This window comes from Acomys minous (genome assembly GCF_964271855.1).
Source record: "Acomys minous genome assembly, chromosome: 11".
Lineage (NCBI taxonomy): Eukaryota > Metazoa > Chordata > Mammalia > Rodentia > Muridae > Acomys > Acomys minous.
In genome coordinates, this window is record NC_140492.1 from 33377508 (window position 1) to 33401561 (window position 24054).

Here is a 24054-nt window from a genome sequence, read left to right on the forward strand (position 1 = left end):
GTTTCTCTGACCTTCATAGCTGACTCCATTATTTGGGGTTTAAAAATTTTTTTTGATAGCCTTCTTCCTATTCTCCTTATGTCTCATTGTCTTACAAGTTCTCTAGAAAACAAAGAATGTAAAGGAATAACTGTTTCATTTATGGAAGACAGAAGTCTGATCCGGGTGGAGGGAGTCAGAAAGTACTGAGCCTCTGAAGGCAGAAATTCTAAGATGACCAATAGTGGAAGAGAGAAAACATTTGTTGCTACTGTAAATGGAATTCAGTATCTTTTATGATTATGGGAGCCAGAGTGTTTGAGGATACAAGGAGAAAACATCCCACAGAGTCAACTAAGCAGGGCCCATAGGGGCTCACAGAGACTGAGGCAACAATCACAGAACCTCCATAGGCCTGCACTGCTTTGCATATACATTATGGTTGTTAGTTTGAAGTTTCTATGGGACAACAGGAGTGCGGGTATCTCTGATTCTTTTGCCTCTCTTAGGACCCTTTTCCTCCTATTGGATTGCCTTGTCCATCCTCCACATGAGGCATTTTGCCTAGTCTTGTTGTACATTGCCTTGCAGTGTTTGATATCCCTGAGAGGCCTGACCATTTCTCAAAAGAAACTGAAGAGTAGTGGATCTGAGAGAGAGGGGTAATATGAGCGGGAGGTTGAGAGGAGTGGAGGGCTTTCTCAACAAAATGTAATCCTGAGAGTCTCCTGCTAAATGACAGATACAGAATTCTGACATGAGAGTTGATAAAATATATTTTATCTTGAACGACTTGTCTATTAGCCTGCATAGAGCATGTATTTGGTAAGTGATATTTAATAAAAGAGAAGTGAGAAAATGAGCAGTGAAAGCATTCCTTGAAAATCCTAAGGTAGTAAAAATATAAAACTCACAAATTTTAATAATAATTTTCTAACTGTGAAATATTACTAGTAGATATTCATTTGATATTTTTTTGAGTCATGCTTATTCATTTTTTCAGAAATGACACTACTTCTTCTGGCAGGTAGCATTATGTGATTTCATTCATTTATCTTCCCTTATACATTCTAATTTTGGGGGAGTATTTATGGCATTTCAAATCCATACACTGGAAAGGAAACTGAAGGTTTACAGAAATGAGGGTCAGATAATGATTAAATAAAGAAGTGCCTTGCATTTCTCTGATGACTAAGGAGGTCAAGCATTTCTTTAAGTGTTTCTCAGCCATTTGATATTCCTCTGTTGAGAATTCTCTGTTTAGCTCTGCGCCCCATTTCTCTATTGGGTTATTTGGTTTGGAGGTGTTTAATTTCTTGAGTTCTTTATATATTTTGGATATTAGAACTTTGTCAGATAAAGGGTTGATGAAGATCTTTTCCCAGTCTGTAGGCTGTCGCTTTGTTCTCTTGACAGTGTCACCTGCCTTACGGAAGCTTCTCAGCCTCATGAGGTCCCATTTATTAATTGTTGATGTTAAGGCCTGGGCTGTTGGTGTTCTGTTCAGGAAGTTGTCTCTTGTGCCTATGTGTGCCCCATATTTGAACATGTCCCTTGGATGGAGATGCCTGGTGGCACTCAGAGGAAGGATAATAGGTCACCAAGGAGAGACTTGATACTCTATGAGCATATACAGGGGGAGGAGGTCCCCCTCAGACACAGACATAGGGGAGGGGAGTAGGGGGGAAGTGGGAGGAAGGCAGGAATGGGAGGATACAAGGGATGGGCTAACAACTGAGATGTAATATGAATAAATTAATAAAAAAAACCAATAAAAAAGAAGTGCCTCATTAAAAACGAACACAGGAGAGTATCTTGACACATTTTCAGTGGAAACTCAAGATGTTATTTGGAAAGAAGAAAATGAGCTTGATTGGATAGATCACAAACTGGCATGCAGGCAACACTTTAACAACTGAAAAAATTCAGGAAATCATATGAATTGTGATTCTTTACTCAGTTTTCTATATTCCACAATAGTAATATTTTTTAAAGTTTTCTTTTTTCTTAGCAATGAATAGGCACACTAACAGCTGCTAATAAAAATTCTCCCCTTTTTAAAATTTTAGAATAAATATTAACTTGATAAAGATATTAGAGTCATTACAATATAAATTAGATAGCTATGCAACAAGAGGGAAATATAAAGCCTATTGTCAGGATGGAGGGAAATTGAAGAAAAGCATTTTAAATGCAGATATGTAAATAATTCTAGAAACATGCTCAATGAAATTTAAAGTATTGTTTTCAATAACAACAAGAACAGAGAAAATAGAAATTTATTTTTGTTAAATGGATAGATTGGAGAATATATTTAAACCTACAATATTAACAAGCACTCTAAATATAAGTGCAGCTGACAATTTTAAAGAAAGACTATTAATTGTACATAATTCAACTAATATAGCAGGTAATAGTTGAATTAAACCTCTGAATTAAACCTCCATTTATAGTGAATTGAAATTAATTCTATCAATTAAAATAGTAGCATAAAGTGGTGTCTGTTAGTGAAGTCGCAAATGCACTTCTCTTATTTGTGATGGATAATAAACATATAGTCGTAGGATAAACTTATAAGGTAATCAGTCATTTTATTAATACCTCACTAGAATTTACTGCTTTATATTCAGAAAATAAAAAAATGCATTAGACAAGGGTTAGACCTTAATCTATTTTCTATTGAGGAATAGACACTTGAAACTCTGTTTATAGTTATGATGAAATTGTCCTAGTCAGATCACATGTATTTTGTCTACTGTTTCATCTCTTCATTGTTAAACACTGTGGTAGAACTTCAGTTTCAATGCTCTGATTCCTTAATGTATATGCGATCAAAGGTTTTAATCCATAGAAAATTTGTTTTGTATATTTACTGATGTTTGCATTTCAGCACTACAGAGAACATACTTTCTTGATATCTTCTGAATCTTATTTAATAGGGACTTAACTTAAAAGGGAATTGGAAATGAAGAGAAAATAGTCTTACTTGATTTTTTTTATATTTCTACATGTTGTTGGTATTATCTTAAATCATCAAATTTTGAGTATGCATTATGCCAGAATTATTGAATAGTATATACACATAAATAGCGCAAAAGTATATAAAAGTAAGATTTTAAGCCACCAAAAATAAAGCTATTTTGATTCATTTTCTACCATTTTGCATAATTTCTAAAGTCAGAATAGTGATCAGTTAAATTATGATGCTTTTGATTATAGTTTGGTAAAGTAGGTAAGACCAAATTAGCATTTCTAAAACATTTGTATATTACTACAGTGTTAGGATTCATTTAAATTGGCAATTTTATAACAGTCCTGATCTCACCCAGAAGATGATCAGCCAAACAAGGTGGAAAACAAACATCAAATTCTAGGGAATCAATGGGATAGGTAATATTTTTACACTATGATATGTAATATCTGATTTTTTGGACAATATGTAAATAATAGAAAAATATTAAAAATCAGTAAACTACTTTAAAACATTTTCCTATCACTCTATGAGCAGGCCATTCTAGCATTATGGTTTTCAATATTTTGATAAAAATATTTAAACCAGCATTGTCATGAACTTTTGATAACCTCGTGAAATAGTAGAAACAAGCAAGGCTTTGTTTGCTTATACATTTATCTTTTACCTACTTCTTCAGCAAAGCTACATTGAGTGTCTCTGTGACATACAAACAGTGTTCCAGGATCTTTGGATGAATAAGCAATGCAGCAGTAAATACTCCTCATGTTATAAGGTTACCAACTGTAGCTGAGCAAAGCCTGGTCTGAATAGGCAAACAAACCATATAGTGGGTACATCAGGAAGACCTTGGCAATAGTATCATGGTTCATAGTACACAGCTATATATCTTGCAGATGACATGGAGAAGACTGTGCTGGGCAGAGGGAAGAATGAAGAAAGTGGCTCCCCAGGAGCATCATATTTGACATATGTAAAACATTGCACAAGTAGATGAGTGCCTTAAGTAGAGAAGGCAGCCAGCCAGGACAGGGCATCTGAACAGTCTGAGAGCTGTCTGCACACTTAGCATGAGCCATGCCTGCCTGAGGGAGCAAAGATGTAAGTGTTCATTTTTGTTGTTTTTACTCTGGAAAGGGTCAAAAGGCCTTAATAGAGAATAGCATAATGCTTAAAGTAGATTAATTATTAATTTTACTGTGCACATTTTATGATAGCTACTAATTGTTCTAAAATTAGTCTAAATTTCCTGACCTCAGAGGAACTGCATTAACTTATAATTACTTTTAGAATGCTTTTTGTTACACATTGAATGCCTTATGAATCTGAAATGCAGCACAAAAACTTTCAAGAAATAAGCTTGATTATACCCTGTAAAATAAAGAATGTCAAATTTAACTTTAATGAGACATTTGTTTCTCTAATTACTAATTTTGATCTGATTCAAACGAATTTAAAACAAAATCAGCAAGTGCCAGGACCTATATAGGTTCACTTTAAATAAGCCATTTACATGCTTACCCCAAATTTCTTTGAATTTAATATACATGTATATATTTTAATATACATATATGTATATTATATGTGTTTATGTATTATTGAAAATTAAATTTTTATAAAATTTATTCTGATTATGATTTCCTTTATGCCAAATTCTCTCAGATCCTTCCCACCTTCTCGTCCACCAAATTCCAGGCCTTCTTTCTGTGTACCTTTAAAAAACAAATAAATATCAACCCATATAAAACAGAATAAAACAAAAAAGAAAATCATAAACAATATCCTAAACTCAAGCCCATAAAAACAAAGTTGAAAACCATAATGTAAAACAAAACAAAACAAACAAAAACAGTGGGGCAAAATGCTCCCCTCAGAAGCAGTGTGAGTCAAAATGTCACAAAAACACCATTACGTTCATTTTGCATTGGCCACCTATTGTAAGTATGGAGGCTATCCTTAGGTGTAGTTATTATACCTAGTGAGATTCAATTATAAAACAATAATTGGTCCATTTTAAGCGGATGTTAATTGGAGATAGGTTCTTAGTGGTGTGAGCTCATGTCTATTCCTGCTCTGAGCTATAGAATGCCGTCTTCCTGGAATCTATGAGGGTCCTGGACATGCTGCGGCTGTATCCTCAATTTTATATGTCAGCCCAGTTTTGTCAAAAACACTGATTCTTAGGTGAAAACCATCCCTTCTGTCTCTCAGAATATCTGTACCTCCTCTTCCACAGAGCTTTCTGAGGCTTGAGAGTTTTGTTAGGGAATATCAAATGGTATGCCATGGGATCTTGTGTGCCTCCTGGTCCCAGGCGACAGCTGTGGGGAGCCTGCAACTGCATGCTTCTGGGATGTTCCGCCCCTTCTGGGGAACCCGGTGTTTGGGGTTCAGCTCTTAGTTTACTCACCTTAACCTCGGTCTTTGGGCTTTTGTCATTTGGCTACAGTACACTCTGGCCACCACCATCTTTGAAGTGTTGTGGTACATTTTTTTTTAAAGAATAATTGACCACGTAGGAATTGGAACTCAAGTAATCAGCAAAGCACCAGCACTGGGAAAAACCAAGTTTCCTTTTGTAATTAACAATGCCATGACAGAGAACAAGTCATCACCTTGCAGATAATGACTGTGGTCACTCCCCAAATACGATATCTACAGTAAAACTCCTATAAACGAGTCCTAGGGATGCCGTATAAGAAATGTGAAAAAGCCGGGCGTGGTGGCGCATGCCTTTAATCCCAGCACTCGGGAGGCAGAGGCAGGCGGATCGCTGTGAGTTCGAGGCCAGCCTGGTCTACAAAGTGAGTCCAGGATGGCCAAGGCTACATAGAGAAACCCTGTCTCGAAAAACCAAAAAAAAAAAAAAAAGGAAAAGAAAAGAAATGTGAAAAAAATCTATCTACCACTATCTCCTATGTCTATCTATCTATCTATCTATCTATCTATCTATCTATCATCTATAAAGAGAAAATACATGAATTGGAGAGGGAAGAGAGGGGAATATGGTTAAGAACTCAAGGGAGAGTTTGAGCTGGTGTCTTAATTAGGATTACATTCCTGTAAAGAGATACCATGACCCTGGCATCTCTTATAAAGGAAAACATTTAGTTGAAGCTGGTTTACAGCTTCAGACGTGTAGTCTATTATCATCATGGTAGGAAGCACGACAGTGCCCAGGCAGACATGGTGCTGGAGTCTTACGTCTTGATCTGTAGGCAGCAAGGATGTGACAGTGTGTCACAGTGGCTATAACTTGAGCATATATAACTGAAAAACATTCCCTCCACCTTGACACACTTCCTTCGACAAGGTCACACCTACTCCAACAAGGCCATAACTCCTATGGGCCAAGCATTTAACATATGAGTCTATGGGGTGCCATACTTATTATAACCACATCCTTCTACTCCCTGGCTCCCATAAGCTTGTAGCCATAAGATAATGCGAAATGCATGTAGTCCAACTTCAAAAGTCCCTGTAGTCTATCACAAAGCTTCAACAAAGTTTAAAAGTTCAAAGTCTCTCCTCAGATTCATTCAACATTTTCACTGTAATCCCCTGTAAAATAAAAATAAAAAGCACACTTCCTACATATAATGGCACAGAATACACATCTCCATTCCAAAAAGGAAGAAAGGCAGCATAGTGAAGAAATACTGGACCAAAGCAAGAACAAAGCCAGCTGGGCAACCTCCAAACTCTGCATCTCTGTGTCAGATCTCCAGCTCTTTTCAGCTGTGTTGACCACACTTCGTTCTTTTGGGTCGGTTCCACTCCTTGTTAGCAGCATTCCTTGGTAGGTATACCAAGGTTGTGGCATCTCTACCTTCATTGGATCCCCAAGGCAATCCAGGCTTCACCTTCCCAGCTTCACACAGTGACTTCTTTGTGCCTCGATGCAGGGACACACCTACCGCATGCCTGGCCTTAGTGACTTTGCTCAGTCATGGAAGGAGATTGCATAACCCCTTCTTTCTAGGCCTCCATTCAGGGACACACCTACCACATCCCTGGCCTCCATAAGTCTCCTCAGTCATGGGAGGAGATTACATAACTACTTCCTTCTATTATTGACTCTAAAGACAGAACCATGCACCCAAAGCTGCAAAGTGTGCTGCTTCCTGAGACTAGAACATGGTCCCCTTGTTCTATTATGTCTTCATCAGCTTTCTGTTTTAGATGATTTCCTTCATTGCCTAAGCTTGACTGGCCTGGATCTTGCTTTTCAGCCTATTCTTGAACTCACAGATCTTCATGCCTCCGATTTCTGAGTGCTGGGATTAAAGCTGTGTAATACCAAAATTGGTTTTCTTTAATTCTTTCTTCACAATGTGGAGGTTTAGCTGCGTAGGCTTTGGCCTGAAATCATCACTCCCTTAATTCCATTTAATATCTTTAATCTGTTTATCTTCTAACATAGGATTTAGCTTTGTTCCACTTCCTGGTGCCCCTTTAATCCATTACTTTCTCAACTTGCTCTGTTAAATCAAAATGCTCTTTATAACAGTGTCTTAATTAACCTGGCATGGTGGCACAAAGCTTTTTCTTTCAGCACTCAGGAAGGCAAAAACAGTTGGATCTCTGAGTCTGGGCACATCCTGGTCTACAAATTGAGTCCAGGATAGCAAAGGCTACACAAAAAACCATCCAATGAACCAACCAACCAACCAACCAGCCAACCAACCAACCAACCAACCAACCAACCAAAAAGTGTCGTAGGGTTTCTATTTCTGCAACAAAATTTCGTGATCAAAAGGCAAGCTGAGGAGGAAAGGGTTTATTCAGCTTATACTTCCAGATCGTAATCCATTATTGGAGAATGCCAGGACAGGAACTTAAGTAGGTCTGGAATCTATAGGCAGTATCTGGTGCAAATGCAATGGAAGGTGCTGCTTGCTTCCCCTGGCTTGCTCAACCTCCTTTATTGTAGTGCTATAACCTGCTTAAAACTGTAGCACTTCTGTTAACACCTGCTTTGTCTTTAGCATGACAGAAGCCATTTTGTTTTTAAGTCTCCATTTTGATCATAAGGTGAAATTAAGTTTAGGTTTTCAGGCTCTACCTGCCTGATAACTTGAATAACCTTTTATTTACAATTCAGTACTTGTATGTTCTGTTAAATTAATGATGTATGTTCTACTTAAAGAAAACCACAATACCTTGCCATGTTGATTTGTCCTTGAATGGTGGGGAACTGGAAAGTGCCCAAGCTTATATCCTAGCCAATCAGCATAAAATGCTTTGTCTAGCTATATACTCAAAACAAAATTGATTATGTTTAGCTACTAAAAATGACGTAATGCTTGCCCCCCACCTTTCTTCCCGCTTGGTTACCTGGATGTTACTTAGTTAATGTTTTTCTTATCTAAAAAAAGAACTGCCTTAGAAATGTACCAGCATCACAGTTTGGCTCATGAGTCTAATTATGTCCTTTACTGGTCAGTCTTTTTTCAGAGTGCAAAACACTTCCATCAGTCTGAGCCTGGTGCCAATTGGTCAGTGTGTGACTATTCCTGAACCCATAACAATAGAACCCAAGACCACCAATCCACAGATGTCGTCACCTGTTGCGGATCATCTCAGTCAGGTATCGGTCCTTGGGTAGGGAGTTCTCCAAGTATTGGTGGGTTTATCACTAATTGAGAAAAATGCCTGACTGCTGGATCTCATGTAGCCATTTTCTCAACTGAGCCTCCTTGCTCTCTGGTGATTCTAACTTTTGTGTTCACACACAAAACCAGCAAGTGCATCTTGAAAGAAGGGGGAAAAGATGGTGAAGTACACTGTATTAATGTTTGATATTCTCAAAATAAAAGTTGAATTTATGTAAAGTTAAATATTATATCCTTAGATGACTCAAGTCTAAGATGTAGAAGTGAAGGCAGGGATATTATTCTGCAGTTTAATGAAATTTTAAAACGCACATATTTTAAGATCATGATTAAAATGAATTGTGGATATAGTGAGTATCTCATTTATTTTAAATGTATTGAAAACTATGCCACTGTGTAAGGAGAAAAATATATTGTCATATCCATCTGTACACATTTTCTATAGCTCTTTCTTGTAACCTGACTGTTTTCTACATTTGTCAGGGACAGAAATTACATTGAGAATTAGCTTCATGCAACTGAGTTTACAACTATGAAGAAAAGTAGCTTTTCTTTGCCAAACTCAGAAAAATGTTCATAAGGATCTAATTTGAAATGATAATTTTTATCTCTGCATTGTTATTTGTAGTAACAAAGGATTTTGTGGTACTGTTATGGGACTTTATTTTTATTTGTATTTGAGAAATGAAATAATCAAGTGAAGGGAGAAATAGGGGACTTTTGTGCTATCAATTTAAAAATGTATGCAACATCCACGATATATACATAGATTTGGGAAATGGACAAATTTTACATGTCCTGCCTTCTCATTTAGAAAATTCCACGTCTGTTTGCATATTTTTTACTTGGGAGATTATTTATTATTTTTTACTGGTAGCTTCCCTCACCTCATTTGGTTTCTGTAATACAAACACTTTAATTCTGTCACTTCACTGTGTCAGTGGTTATCTAATTTTTCCTGTTGTTTTCTAGATGAATATGACAGAATATACAGTCATACATCAATGTATTTAACATGTAATGCAAATGGATATAGAACAAAATTAAGGCGATTTATCTTATTTTTCCAGGTTAACAAATTTGAAAAATTGAAACTACAGAGAAAGTTGAAATTTGTGGGAATGTTCTGCTCCCTTAAAAAATGAATAATGTTTTTTATTCTCTGTACAATAAATAACAATTAAATATAAAAATTTTATGTTTTCAAAGCACAAAAGGCTCCATTTTTCTTTTAATTGTTTTATTTAATTTTCTTAATAAAATATACTGATTGTGGTTCTCTCTCACTCAGCTCCTCACATCCATAAAACCAAATCCATATCTCCTATTGCTTTCATAATCATAGAGACACACATTTGAACATGCAGAAATCCCTTAAAATGTAAAATTTGAAACCATAACATATAATCAAAATACCTGTGGGGTAAGAAATTAAAGGAATAACATGAAGATCAAGTATTATGAGACAAAACCAAAAGCAAAACTTGCTAGAGTAACGCTGAATTCATTTGTATAAGCCATTTATTGCTGGGCATGAGCATTATGGGTGGTTTATACCCACTGATTCTGTTAGGTACAGTCTGTGTGTATATATATATATAATGTGTTTGAAGTCTCTAAAATAAAACTTTAAAAAATTCAATAAAAATCTTTAATGTGACTATTGACAACAAAAGGAATAAAAAAATACACATTTCAGGCTTTAGGAAACCAATAAAGAGAATAATTAAAATAAAATTTCAGCTATATTTCAATTGAATCCCTGTCTTATATCATATTCTCCCATTTAATTTAATTGTAAAACTGTATTTTCAGCAGAGTTGTAATGAAAAGCCTACCATAATAAAAGAAAAGAAGACTGAAATATCCTTGCAAGAAATCCCATTTTTTTTAAATGTTGGAACACTTATTGGGGATATAACATAAGTTTAAAAGTACAGTTAGAAATGAAGAAAAACATAAATTATCTAAAAATAATCACTGCCATAATTTTTCTGTTATTTGTTATATACTGATCTCTTCCAGTCTAGGTGTGCTGAGAACATAATCTGACTAATAGCTATATATCATCTTTAGAGAGAGAGAGAGAGAGAGAGAGAGAGAGAGAGAGAGAGAGAGAGAGAGAGGGAGGGAGAGGAAGAGGGAGAGGGAGAGGGAGAGGGAGAGGGAGAAGGAGAGGGAGAGTTTATAAAGTTAAAGACATATCTCCATGTCTAGTAGACCAGCAGGACTAAAAATGAGAAGAGCTACTGGTAAAATGAGAACAAAGGGTCTACTGGGAATCTTACTTGAAGAATCAGTTCTTTTTCTTAAGGATTCCAGTGGCTTGGGTGAGGTCCCTGTGCATTATAGAAAATATTATATTTACTTAAATTGTCCATATTTAAAGTTCACTCTTAATAAACCCAAAATAATCTATTTGGAATTAATTGACATACTGGTTATGCATTAATTTTCCTCTGATTTCAAAATTGAACTGAAAAATCAGTAAAATACACCAATAAAGAAATATTTTTGACTATGCTCCCAAGTAATCCAGAAGAATCAGAAGACATTTTCTACATTTAAAGATTCCCATCTTATGAAAAAGCTTTTCTACAGAATTGTTATAGTTCTGTTACATCCCAGTTCCACTTAGCTCTCTCTCAGAGTGTTTTTCTCTTCTCAAGTGAAGCAGTGTATGCAAATTTCCATCATTATTTCTGAGCTATGGTAAGAATATAGAAATATTACTTAAACGACAAGACTATGACAGGGACATCAATGTTAATTATGAAAATCGGTAATGCTCATTTTAGTAATATTTATTTTAACCCAATAAAATATATAAGAAATCCCATCACATTTATCCTATGAATTTATTATTAATTCCAAAACGTCTGTGAGAACACACATTTATTAGTATGTTCTATTTGTTTCATTTATCATTATTATTGGTTGATATCAATTTTGTGGCGTATTGAAATACTTAGTCAAAATATGATTTCAAGTTGTCTTATTGAAAAACATGATTAAAATGAAAGTACTTTTCCTTCTTTACTTTCTTTCAATGTGAATGACAGCACTTTATTTTTTGGAAGCATCTTATTTATTATAATTAATTTTCAGATCCTTTCAGAAAATATATAGTTCTCATCTTCCAAGGTACCTTGTGCCTCAACACTTCTTAATATAGAATGAATCCTGAGTTCTACTTATAATTTGTAAACACAGTTCTTTTAATCTGCTACTCAGTTCAGAATTAAGTAACAGGATCCATCAAGAAAGACTGTGTGGCCAGATGCATTCTAACAAAATTATGTGAAGACAAGGCTTCGCACAAGAAGATTCCTCATACTCAAAGTAATGAGAACTCACTCATTATAGAAAAATAAAGAAGGCCCTGTAGGGTGTAGTTGTTGTATTTAAAATAGTTCAATTTTATACTACAACGTGCAATATCATGCAATCTCCGGTGCATAATTATATAATGAAAAATGATAAGATGTTTAGCTTATCAGTCATTTTCTAAGTACAAAAACATAGTATTAATTTATGATGAATAAAAAACATCTCATGTGATTCCAACTTTTAAAATTAAAAACAAATTACTCATTCATTCACTTTACAAACTGGTCATAGCCCCATCCCTACTCACATTTTAATTCCCACCCTCCATCCCTCTCCGACATCTCCCTGTCCTATTCCTCAGAAGAGAGGAGACCCCTCTTCCCATCCACCCCCGCTCATCAAGTCCTATGAGGACTGAGTGTGTTCTCTTCCCCTGTGGCCTGAGAAGGCAGTCCTGCTAGGGAGGAGTGATTAAAAAGCTGTCAAGAGAGTCCATGTCAGAGATAGACCCAATTCCCCTTACTAGGAGACCCACATGAATCTTGATCTAGTAACCAGCTACATTTTGTAGGGGGCACAGGTCTAGTCCATGCAAGGTCCCTTGGTTAGTGCTTCAGTCTCACCAGGCCCTTCTGGGCCCTAGTTAGTTGGTTCTTTTGGTATTCCAAGAGAACTCCTGTCATATCCAAGTCCTTTTCTCCTTCCCCTCACTTTTCCATAAGGCTCCTTATTCATAGTTCAATGTTTGGCTCTGAGTCTCAGCATCTGTTTTGAGGTGTTGATAGTTGAAGCCCCTGAGAGAGGCTTTACTCCTAATTTTAGGCATAACAAAGTATCATTAATAATGTCAGGGGTTGTTTCCTTCCCATGCATGGTTCTTGGGTTGTGCTGGGCATTGGTTGGACCTTCCCCAAATCTCATCTATATCTGATCTATATTTATTCCTGCACATCTTGTAGACATGGTGAAATTTGGGTCAAATATTTTGTGGATGGATTGGCATTCCCCTTTCTCTACTAGGAGACTTGTCTAGTTATAGGGTGTCCTCTTCAATCTCTATGGCCCATGCTACTAGCTGCCTCTGATAGAGTCCTTCTCATATTCCCTGGGAACCTATAATGACTTACATTTCCAGTTTGTCATAGAGATGCCCCTACCCAGAGTTTCTCTTGTCTCTACAGGTCTTTTGTCCTTCCTCCTCCCCATCTCTGCTCTTCCCCACCAAATCTCTCTGTGCTCCCTTTCCTACCTTGTTATTTCTCTTCTATCACTATCTCTGTCATTCACTTTCCCCTTTCTAGTGAGATTTAAACACCATCCCCTGGGTCCTCCTTGTGACTTACCTGCTTTGGGTCTGTACATTGTAGTATGGTTATCCAGGACTACATGCCTAAAATTCACTTATAATTGAGTATATACCATGTGTGTCTTCCTGTGTCTGGGTTACCTCACTCAGGATGACCTTTTCTAGTTCCATCCATTTGCCTGCAAATTTCTTTCTTTCTTTTCTTTTCTTTTTTCTTTTTTGCTTGTTTTTAATAGGTGAGTAGTACATTCTTCAGTTGTGGGACATCTAGATTGTTTCCAGATTCTGGTTACTATGAGTAAAGCTGCTATGAACATAGTTGGGCAAGTGTACTTGTATGGTGGAGCTACTTTTGGATATATACCTAGGATTGGTATAGCTGGGCTTTAAATAGAATTACTACGAATTTTCTGAGACAGCACCAGATTGATTTCCAAAGTGGTTGCACAAGTTTGTACTCCCACCAGCAATAGAAGAGTGTTCGTCTTTCTCCACATCCTAGCCAGCATGTGATGTCACTTGAGTTTTTGATGTTAGCCATTCTGATGAGTGAAAGGCGGAATCTCAGAGTCCTTTGGATTTGCATTTCCTTGATGACTAAGGATGCTGAACATTTCTTTGCATGCTCCCTGGCTTTTCACAATTCTTCTGTTGAAAATTCTCTGTTTAGCTCCATCTCCCAATTTTTAATTGAATCATTTTGTTTGGTGATATTTAATGTTTGAATTCTTTATATATTTTAGATATTAGCCATTTGTCAGATGTAGGATTGGTGAAACTCTCCTAATCTGTAGACTTCCATTTCACTCTAGTGACAGTGTCCTTAGTTTTGCAGAAGCTTTTCAGTTTGAAGAGGTGCCATGTACTAATTGTTGATTTTAGAGCCTGGACTGTTGGTGTTCCATTCAGGAAGTTGCTTCCTGTGCCAGTGATTTCAAGGCAGTTCCCCACTTTCTCTCCTAGTAGACGTAATGTATCTGGTCTTATGTAGAGGTCTGTGATCCACTTGAAATTGAGTTTTGTGCAGATCTTGAAAAAAAACTTCCCATTGTTATTATATGATGATATGGCATTTATAATGTTGTTTATATTTCTGAGAAAAATTTAGACAATTCACATGTGTCTATCACAAGGCACTCTATCAATGAGTAACAGAGAGAAGGTACAACACTGTTTTAATTTTTAAAATGTAGAATCAGTATTAAAAATAGCTACCAGAAATTTTCATTAAAAAGGTTTAATCATAAGAGGAAAACTATATAAATGAAATTAAATAAATATCCAAAGTAACCACATTTCTAGGAGAAAAGCTAAGAAAAACAAAGTACATTTTGAAGCACAAAACATTTAACATCCATAGTAAAGCAGATTTTCTGATGCTGTGCAAATGCATAGCTCATTTTTATTTCCTATTATTTAATTTAAATGGATGTGCTCACATATCACTAACGGTATGTTAATCTATTTGCATTGATACATACTCAACCTCCTACAATGAAACACTTTGAAAGAGAAAAAGATAATAAAATACGTTGTAATTATAGATAAAATCTTAATTAATGCCATGAAGTTTATTTTTAGATGCTGTCAATCAATGACTATTGTCTATCTGTGAATTATAAAGTATATGTATTTTCATTTTCTACTTATCATTTATTCATGGGAATACTCTTTCATTGCTAGTTCATTACTTAAGTCTCAGATAATTAGATGAACCAGATAATGTGATAAGAGTTTTGACTGAAAACTAATGCCATGGTCTGTATTAGTAACTGTTGAAGAAAGTGTTCAAGGAAGAAAATAAACAGATAAATTTTCTTCTATAATTGCAATGGATTAGTTTGGATTTTATCTTAAGAGAAATGAAAAAAAGAGGGAATGTAAGAGATGACAATAAGAAAGCCTTCTAAATTCAGATACTTAATTTGAATTATAAAGAGTGCTGAAAAATAGGCAGATCAATTGTATATGAAGAGATGAAGATGTTATGATGGAAGAGGGTAAGCAGGGACATCGGGGAAAGGAACATACTGGAGCAGCTGGTTTGAGGTAGATATGAATAGGAATCATGAATTTAGCCATGGCAAGGATCTTTGGAAACTTTTTGTTGCCTTTATTTTCTATAGACAAGAAGGAATCTTCGGAAAACTGAGTAGCAAGTTTGTTAAAATTTGAAGGAATTTGATGACTGTTGCAGCAGATAGAACAAATAAATATATCTAAAAATGAGACATTTCTGACCTTATCATGAACAGGATCTGTAGCTGTTTTACATGTTCCATGATTTTCAGTATTTTTAGCTTTAATTAGTAAGGTATTTTAGATATTACACATATGTTACACATGTGTATTTAGCTCATATATGTGTGTATGTATGTGTTCACATATACATATGATTTAAATGGAGCAGATTTATAACTAAAAATAAAGAAAATGATTTTCAGTGTGACTATAGAAATAAACAGCAAGATGCAGTGGCACATGTCTGTAATCCCAGCACTTGGGAGGCAGAGGCAGGACAATCTCTGAGTTTTAGGACAGCATGGTCTACAAAGCAAGTCCAAGACAGCTAGAATTGCACAGAGAAACCATGTTCAACATCCTCATGCCAAAAGAAAGAAAGAAATAGAGAAAGACAGAAAGAAAGAAAATTTCATTTTAATACACCTGTAAATTTACAACACACACACACACACACAGACACACCCCTTTCCTCCATGCTTGGCTCTATATTTAATAGCAACGAGTTAACAAGACCTTCTGTGAAAACTTCCATAAGTACTGAAAAATTCAGTAGAGTCAATATGTTCTGGCTCCTACAAGGATCTGTCTGTCTCAGCTCACTTCTTGATAGTTCTCACTTATGAATTAGGAAAGTTCAAATAGTTCCTATTTTTAAAGTTCTTTATCTGCTTGTCTTTTAGTAAGTTCTCTATTACTCAGACAAAACCCTGAAATAATCAACCTCTAAATGGCAAAGGTTAGAGCTCTCAGTCCAGGACCAGCTGACTCCAGAGCTTTAGATGAGGTAATGTTTCATGTTGGTATTTGTTTGTTTGCTTGCTTAACTCATGACAAAAGACTAAAGAACGAGAAAAATAGGTGAGGTCTCCCAATCCCTCAATTGCATGGTTCCACTTCTTGCCAGTGATACCTTTCTGGACACTGTTCCTTTAACACAAGTATCTATATGGTTCACGTTAGAGAAATCCATTCTGTCTCCAAGAGGTTTATAACAATTTTAACATAAACAACATCCATAACCCCAAATACAAATTTATAATTCCACTCAATAGTGAGTCAGGCATGGAATGTATATGCTGAATCAGAAAAGAATAGAAATAATGAGGGATTAAGGAAATCCCAGTTATACAAACGTTAAATACCTGTGCTGCTATATAAATATCCAAAGTGTAGTAGAAAGTAGACTGTGGGCACCCACAGCTAGTCTTGGGTCATATGTTATTTTATGCTGATTATGTAACAATATAATAAAATAATAGAATAGTTGGATATAATGTTAAGCAGGAAAAAAAGAGAGGGAAACAATTATAAAACTTCCAGTGTGGAAACAAAACAGAAAAAAAAGATAATTTTTACTAAATGGTTCCTATGAATATATGTACTCATTAACTTGTCATGTCTACATCTCGCTGCCCTGGTTGACCATGGAATTAAAAAGACAGCTTAACTATTGTTTGCTGTTGTTTTTGCTTTGTTCCTTAAGATATGGTCTCAAGTAGTCCAAGCTGGCTTTAAATGTAGAATGCAGCTGAACTTCTAATCCTCCCAATTTTACCTCCCTAGAACTGAACCTGAAAATATATATGAGCTCACCTCTATGGCTTTGCTGGTGATAGCACATATAGTTATTTCCTTGGCCTGGCTTTATATGTTGCCTGCAGAGTCTCATAGTGGATGGTACATGTTGCTGGGATCTATATCTTCTTGGGGTTATTATTAAGGTTGGACTTGGCTCTTGTTTTCTTTGCCCTGTCACACTGTCTGTCCTGTAAGGCTTTTCACTGAACTCTTGTTGGCCATCTATTCACATTCTTTTATTTTATTTCCATGGCACTCCATTACCTCTTGTTAAAGGCCTCCATCTTGCCCCTTTTTGCATGCCTGCAAAGCACCATTGTGCCAGTTCTTCTCCCAGTTTGTATTAACCATCCTTCTGTTACTGCAAAAAAATCTATTTCACATTATGAACTAGTTAGAGAAAAGTTTTTGTTTCATCTAACATAGAAGTCTTGGTCCTTAGTCATTTTCATCCACTGGTTTCCTCAGGGTATTACTTCATGGTAGATAAGTCATGGTTAACAAAACCTCTCCATTATGGACAAAGAACAGAGACTTGGAAAAGAAGAGTTCAGGTCATCAACAACCTGGTTTAAGTGCATGATTCCTTAATGGCCAGTCTACCTTTTTAACAACTGCAGTTTCCAATAATAGCATCATGGGGATTAAACCTTTAACATAATGAAATTAAAAAATCTAAACTATACTACCAATTAATATCACTTTATCCATGATAAGTATGAGCCCTTTTAAAGGACAATAGCTAGATGTAAATGCCAAAGAAGAGAAGAAGTTTCAATGACATAATGAATAGCATCACTTCTTTCTTCTAGCAGACAGGCTGGATTGCTAGTAAGGTGCTCTGAGATTTAAGTGCTTTTCCCTTCAGATCACTATCTTATCTTGAAGCATAAAGGATCACACTTCCTATTAAAGTGAACAAAATAGAACAGCTTAAATAGAGCAAAACTACATCACAAAGCATATAAAATGTTGACTTCTGTTGCTGAGAGAAACTGAAATGTTATCACTGGAGAGCAATTGTAAGAACAAGGCAAACAGGTCAACATTAGGCAGACACAGCATCCAGAAAATGAGTCTTTATCTTCAAAGCTTACTGTAGGTGAAAATGAGTGTTTAAAATGTGCTCTCTAGATATGGAAACTTCTTTACTCTTATTATTTTTTGTTATATAATCCTTTGAAGAATTTGTTCTCAGGTCCATTTTTCCAGTGTTTCCGATGAGTTGTAGCTGGCTGCTAAAGTGTCTTTGTGTGAGAGGTGGTATTACGAAAAATGAGGGAAACTTAAAGAGATAAGACGCCACAATAATTCCTTAGGTCATGGTAGGTACCATACCAGAATGTTCTTTTTCTCAATTGGGTTTTTCTCAGAGTGAGCTTTAAAAAAATATCCAAGAAGGTATGTGTTTCATACCTGCTTCCTCTGCTGACATGTACTAACTTGATACAGTACCCAGTGTCATTGCCATGCTCATAGTATCACATAGATGAAAATTCCTCACCAGGATGAGCAAGTACTAATACTGTGTCCTCAAACCCACAAAACCACGAATTAAATAAATCTCATCTCTTGAAAATATCCCAACTGAATGGTTAAGTTATAGTGATAAAAAGCTGACCGAAATACCGGCAATTAGAAATTTTATTTCCATCTTGAGATCCTCCCTTTTTTCTGCTTCAACTCTAATGCATCAAACCATGTTGGATTATCTCATATGACATAATATTCCAGGCATATCTAGAAATAAATGTAACATTTGAACCCATAAATATGAAGTGAAGCTGACCAGTGGTCATGCTAATGAAACGAGAGAGTATTTTTTTCCATGGGAAATTCTGATGAAACCCCATCCTGGCAGAAAACTTGAATACCACTTTATGAGAAGCCCTAAAGCAGATGACTATTTGTAAATGTTGGTTTTATTTCCATAGATGAGGGGATGAAATGACAGCCGATCTCAAGCCTTTCTAGCGCTCTCTAAACCATTGCTGCTGCTTCAACTCAGCTGCCTGCCCTCTCGAAGCTGACTGTGTCAACCTGATTTCTCTTGGCTTCTGACTGTATTGCTCTGCCTGGCCTCAAACTAATTCTGGCATCATGTTTAATCTTCTGGCTCCTTCTTATTCTCTGGCTCATTCTGTCTTCACTTGTGTCTATCTTGTTCTCTCAGCAACCTGTCCCTATAAAAATTGTCCTGGCAATAATCTCTCAGTAAAAAAAACTTTTTCTTTTCTCACTGTGCTGCTTTTAAGTAGCCCTTCTTTACTGCCCTGTACTAAGATGGGCATTTCCTATCTCTTTTTCATTCTGTCAAACCTTTCTCTGATTACTTACTTTCTCTGCCCATCAATTAGATGTCATTTCTTATTTTTTATGTTTATATCTTTTAGTATTTTTTTATTTTTACATATAAATCAATATTATTACACATACATAAAATAAACTACATATAGCAAGAAGAACCTAAAAAAATCAGGAATTATATTAATTTTACATCATCGTGTTATGGCTATTTGTATTTGGCAACCTTGAAGAAAGCATCTTTCCTATCTTGGTGCATCTAAAATTCTGAATGTAGATCAATATCTATCATCTTTATCAGCATAAAATATATATCTAGACATAAAAAACCATCTTAGCCACTAAACCAGTAAGCTTAATTGTAAAACTAAACTATCTGGTCTTCAACTCCATCAGAGACTTGAGAAGTCATTTTCAAATATGGCTGCTTTTATAAAGTAACCTTATCTTTATTGTTTTGGAATAAAAGTGTGTTATAAGGGCATTTTTGTACTCCAGCCAGATAATACTGTGATACAGAGCATGTTTGTTTTTCAGCCTGATCACATAGACCTGGGAGATAATTGGATGTGATCCCTTGCCAGAGCAGACATGTTGTTGTACTCTTCTATATCTATTTGAAATTTCATTCAGATTTATGACTAAAGGAAACCATGTAATAAAGAAAAAATTTAGAATAATTTACTATGAAGTAACTGATAACATAAGAAAGTCCATTATGTTTTAACTCCTTTGAAAAATGAGTTAACACATCTCCTCATTTTATGCATGCTACAAATATGTGTACAAATAAATAAAATTATCTGCATGTCATAAGATATGTATCATTTCTTTAATTTTGTCTATTAATTATTTCATTTCATTTTAAACAAGTGCATCAAACATAATTCTGGACACTTCATATTTTTCCCTGAGAGAGAATTGTAACTATCTGCAGAATCATCAGAAAGTTCAATTCAGAGTATTTTTCATTAAGATAATGTTTCACTGGGCACTGACTGGGTAGTCATGTCATGAAGAATGTTTACTATTTACACTGGCTGAACACACAGGGACAGGACAGCACAGTGTTATCCATATGGCATATGACTTATACTCCACTTCTTTTGTTATTGTTTCTTAAATATTTTGTCCAATAGTAATTAAGTCATGTTAACAAAATGTCCCTTCCATATATATTTTTGTACTTTGAGTCTTAACCATTATAAAACTTTGCCAAATAACAAGGATCAAAAATCAGCATTTCAAAATAGAAGTTGAAAATAGCTACTCAAAATATTAAAAAGAAATGCTTTTGAATAAATAATTACACATTATACTTGAAACACAAAACATGACATTCACAACACATATAGTTAAATATCTCAATTGAAAACTACTACTGTCAGTAGTCATGATACTTGGCATATTGTCGACACTCAGAATGCATGTGTTGAACTCAAATAAATGATTTTGCTTTTTTCACTCATTTGTTTTCCAGTTCTCTCAGATGTTAGTAAGTCAATTTATTACATTATTACACACAGCAAGTTGCCTAGCTGAATATAAAAGAGAATTCTATATCAACAAATCAACTTAAATAATACTATATTCCAGAACAAATATTGACAAGAAATTATTTTGGATAGAGGTGTTAATAAAGCTATTTCACAAAAGGCTTAAGCATGAGAGTTAAGCCTTGAGACAAGAAAGATGTTCAGAATTAAAAATAAGTGGCACCAGAGCATAGGTGCATACTTTTGAAGAGAGAGACACAAAAGGAATATTTATCAGTTACCTAAAATACTATTATAAAGTCTAAAAATGATCAATACATTGTCATATATTTTTGATGTATACTTTTCTAGTTTTAATAAAAAATAATTAAATTACTTATATCAGAATATGAAGCATTATATACTTAGCTTTTCTTATTCACACTTTATTGTGGGAGCCGATTACTTTGGCCCCAAAGCTCTAGTTCTTAAATAAAATAGGGCCTCACTTGTTTCATCATATGGAATGACACTTTTCTCTAATTTATTCATGCTTCTGTGGAGATACTGTTAGACTACATATAGACACATTCCAGTCGATATGTAGACTACATAGAAAAAGCATAAGACTACATAGACAACATTCTAGTGTATGTAAATCAGGTTCTGCCTTATGAAAAGACGGCTACTATCAGGTACCTAGTCCTATAATAAACCCTTGGCAATATGCCAATAATTTAATGCTTATTACTTTTCTCTCTGGTGTTTCTCTGAATTCCTATTATTGAAGTTTATTTTAAGTGTCCAAAGATTATATTTTATAATTTTCTCTAAAAATTATTTGCCAGTACTATATTATTTTTCAAGAGATTACTTTTTAATTGTTAATTTTGTTTTTACCTTTCTGCTTAAAGTATTATTTTCTTTGTTCTCACTTGTTTCTTTGTAATGTTTGGCTCTTGTACTTTATCATTGAGTACCTGGACATTATCACAAGGACAATTAGAAAAGTAGCACTGTTAATTAACATAGAATATAGTAATTTGGGCTTAAGATAATAAAGTTTACTACTATATACATTTTTATGAATCAATACAATTTCAAATCTTTAATAATTTAATTTTCATTTAGCCATCATTAAAGTCAAGTTACTTCATACAATTTTCATTTATGATTCTACCAGAATAAACTTTTATACATTAGCAACAAAATAATGATTTGAATGTTGCCTAGTCCAGTATTTTACACAGTGTAGTAGATATCCTTTTTTAGGACTGGATGTGCTATTAGACATGAATTGTATTCTCAGTAATTGTTTAGTAATAACCTTTGCTAAATTGTATGGAGCCTTTGCTATTCTTAAAAGAAAACATAGATGCTCCACACTCTAATATTATCATCATTCAGGATAATGAGCCATACAAACCAGTCCATTACCAATCTAAAAGCCATAAATGTCAAAGTAAAGAAGTATGCAATATTCTGGCCCCAAAGAACAAAGGACAAAAGTAATGACAGTACCTCTTTGTATTTGCCTTCTATCATACCATGCATAACAAATGATGCCATAATTGTAGACAGTGTTATTTTAACAGGTTATCAGGGGGAAATAGTGGGGGAGGACAGTGGGTGTTTTGATTACTGCTGTGAAAAATAATTCAAGTGCATTTGTTTAAAATAACTAACAAGAGGGACATAGTAGTTTTAGAGTGCATTTGATTTTTACCTTTTCCAGTTTTACAAACAGAAGATTTCAGTGTTCAATTCATTATATCAGTGACTTCAGCATACAGTGTGAAAATTATGTCTATTTTACCAACTGCTATCACCAGAAAGGATAGTAAATAATCAGCTTGTAATCAATCATTTCAAATAGTGTAGTGGAAAACAAAATGGTTGAAAAGATAAATGCATTACACCCTTATAAAGATATTAATTTACTCATTTCCCTAATAAACATTTAATCCTAAAAGTAAAGCCAATTCTCTCTCCAGCAGTGCATTTTTCATACTCGGTGTCTTCTGAGCTACCTGAATTATGTCAACCATTTCTACAAATGAAGAGACATGGTTTAAGCCCCAATCTTTCACCAACTAACAGGCAAAAGACTTCTTAATAAGTTTTTTGTTTTGTTTTATTTTTGAAAAAGTGATAAAGATCTTAGCCTACACAAATTCTATAAATTACAGGGATCTCTAAAGAAGGTTCCACTTAACTAAAGTTTTGTGGTTTAATTTATGCAGAGATAAACCAAACCTCCTTTTTATGTAGAGATTTTTTGTAGACCCTTTGTAAATGTGATATAGTGATATTTGAGAAAGCATCTTTACTAAGGTCCCATTTTTATTTTGGCTTAGGGAAATTTTATAGTTTTATTTTAATATGTTTTCTTCTTGTTTTAGGCTCTTGCTCTCTTTTTATGCAGCATGTGTAAATAATTAGAATAGTAAACCATCTGCTTAAATCACATGAAGTAGCTGAAATTCAGTTTTACCTTTTAACATTTTCATCAACAAATACAATTTTTTTTTTTTTTTGCTTTCTGCACCAATAATAAATGACATCCTCAAATCCTTTCTGAGATAAATTACAAGGAGCTTCTATTCCCTTTAAAATCTGTAAAAAGTAGCCTTTGGATAGTGAACAACATGTTCAAATTTTGGACAGTTTTGTACTTGGAGAATCTACGAGAATATTGCTTCATCTTATAAGAGGCTAGTTTGTGAAATGTACCCTGTAAGAGAACTTGTCCGAGATAGATAACTTCCCTGAAGAGCTAATTTTAAGAAAGTGCCAATTATTGATTGGCCACTTTCTCATTTGAGGCCCATACCCAATACTGCCTAGAGGGCCAGGAATGGGGGGCCTAGATACCTAGTATAGAAAAAAAAACAATAAAAATGATTCCTAATGATATACTAGCCCAATCATCCCTGGAGAGAATTCTTCGACCAGCTGATGGGAGCAGATGCACAGAGTCATATCCAAACTTTACACAGAGAGAGAGCCTTAACTGTTCATCTTCATTGGCCTCTCCCCTTGGAGCTCAGAGAAAGAGAGGGGCGGGGAAAGAATTGTAGGAGCTAAAAGGCTCAAGAACACAGAAGAACAAGGTTGACATAATCAATTAAGTAGGGCTCATAGGGACTCATGAAAACTGACACATCAATAAAGGAGCCTGCATGAGTCTGCTCTGAGTGCTCTGCATATGCTATGATTGTGAGCTTGGCATTTTTGTGGGCCTACTAAGAT

General features: G+C 35.0%; 1 protein-coding gene across 2 annotated transcripts in view; it reads left to right on the forward strand.

Moving 5' to 3' along the window:
- Positions 1 to 24054, forward strand: part of LOC311608536 (uncharacterized protein) — a 148348-nt gene that overhangs the window by 102335 nt on the left and 21959 nt on the right. For both annotated transcript variants that reach the window (XM_084801063.1, XM_084801062.1), the window contains exon 4: positions 8397 to 8540. In XM_084801063.1, the coding sequence (XP_084657189.1) occupies positions 8397 to 8540 (144 nt within the window). The remainder of the gene's footprint in view (positions 1 to 8396; positions 8541 to 24054) is intronic.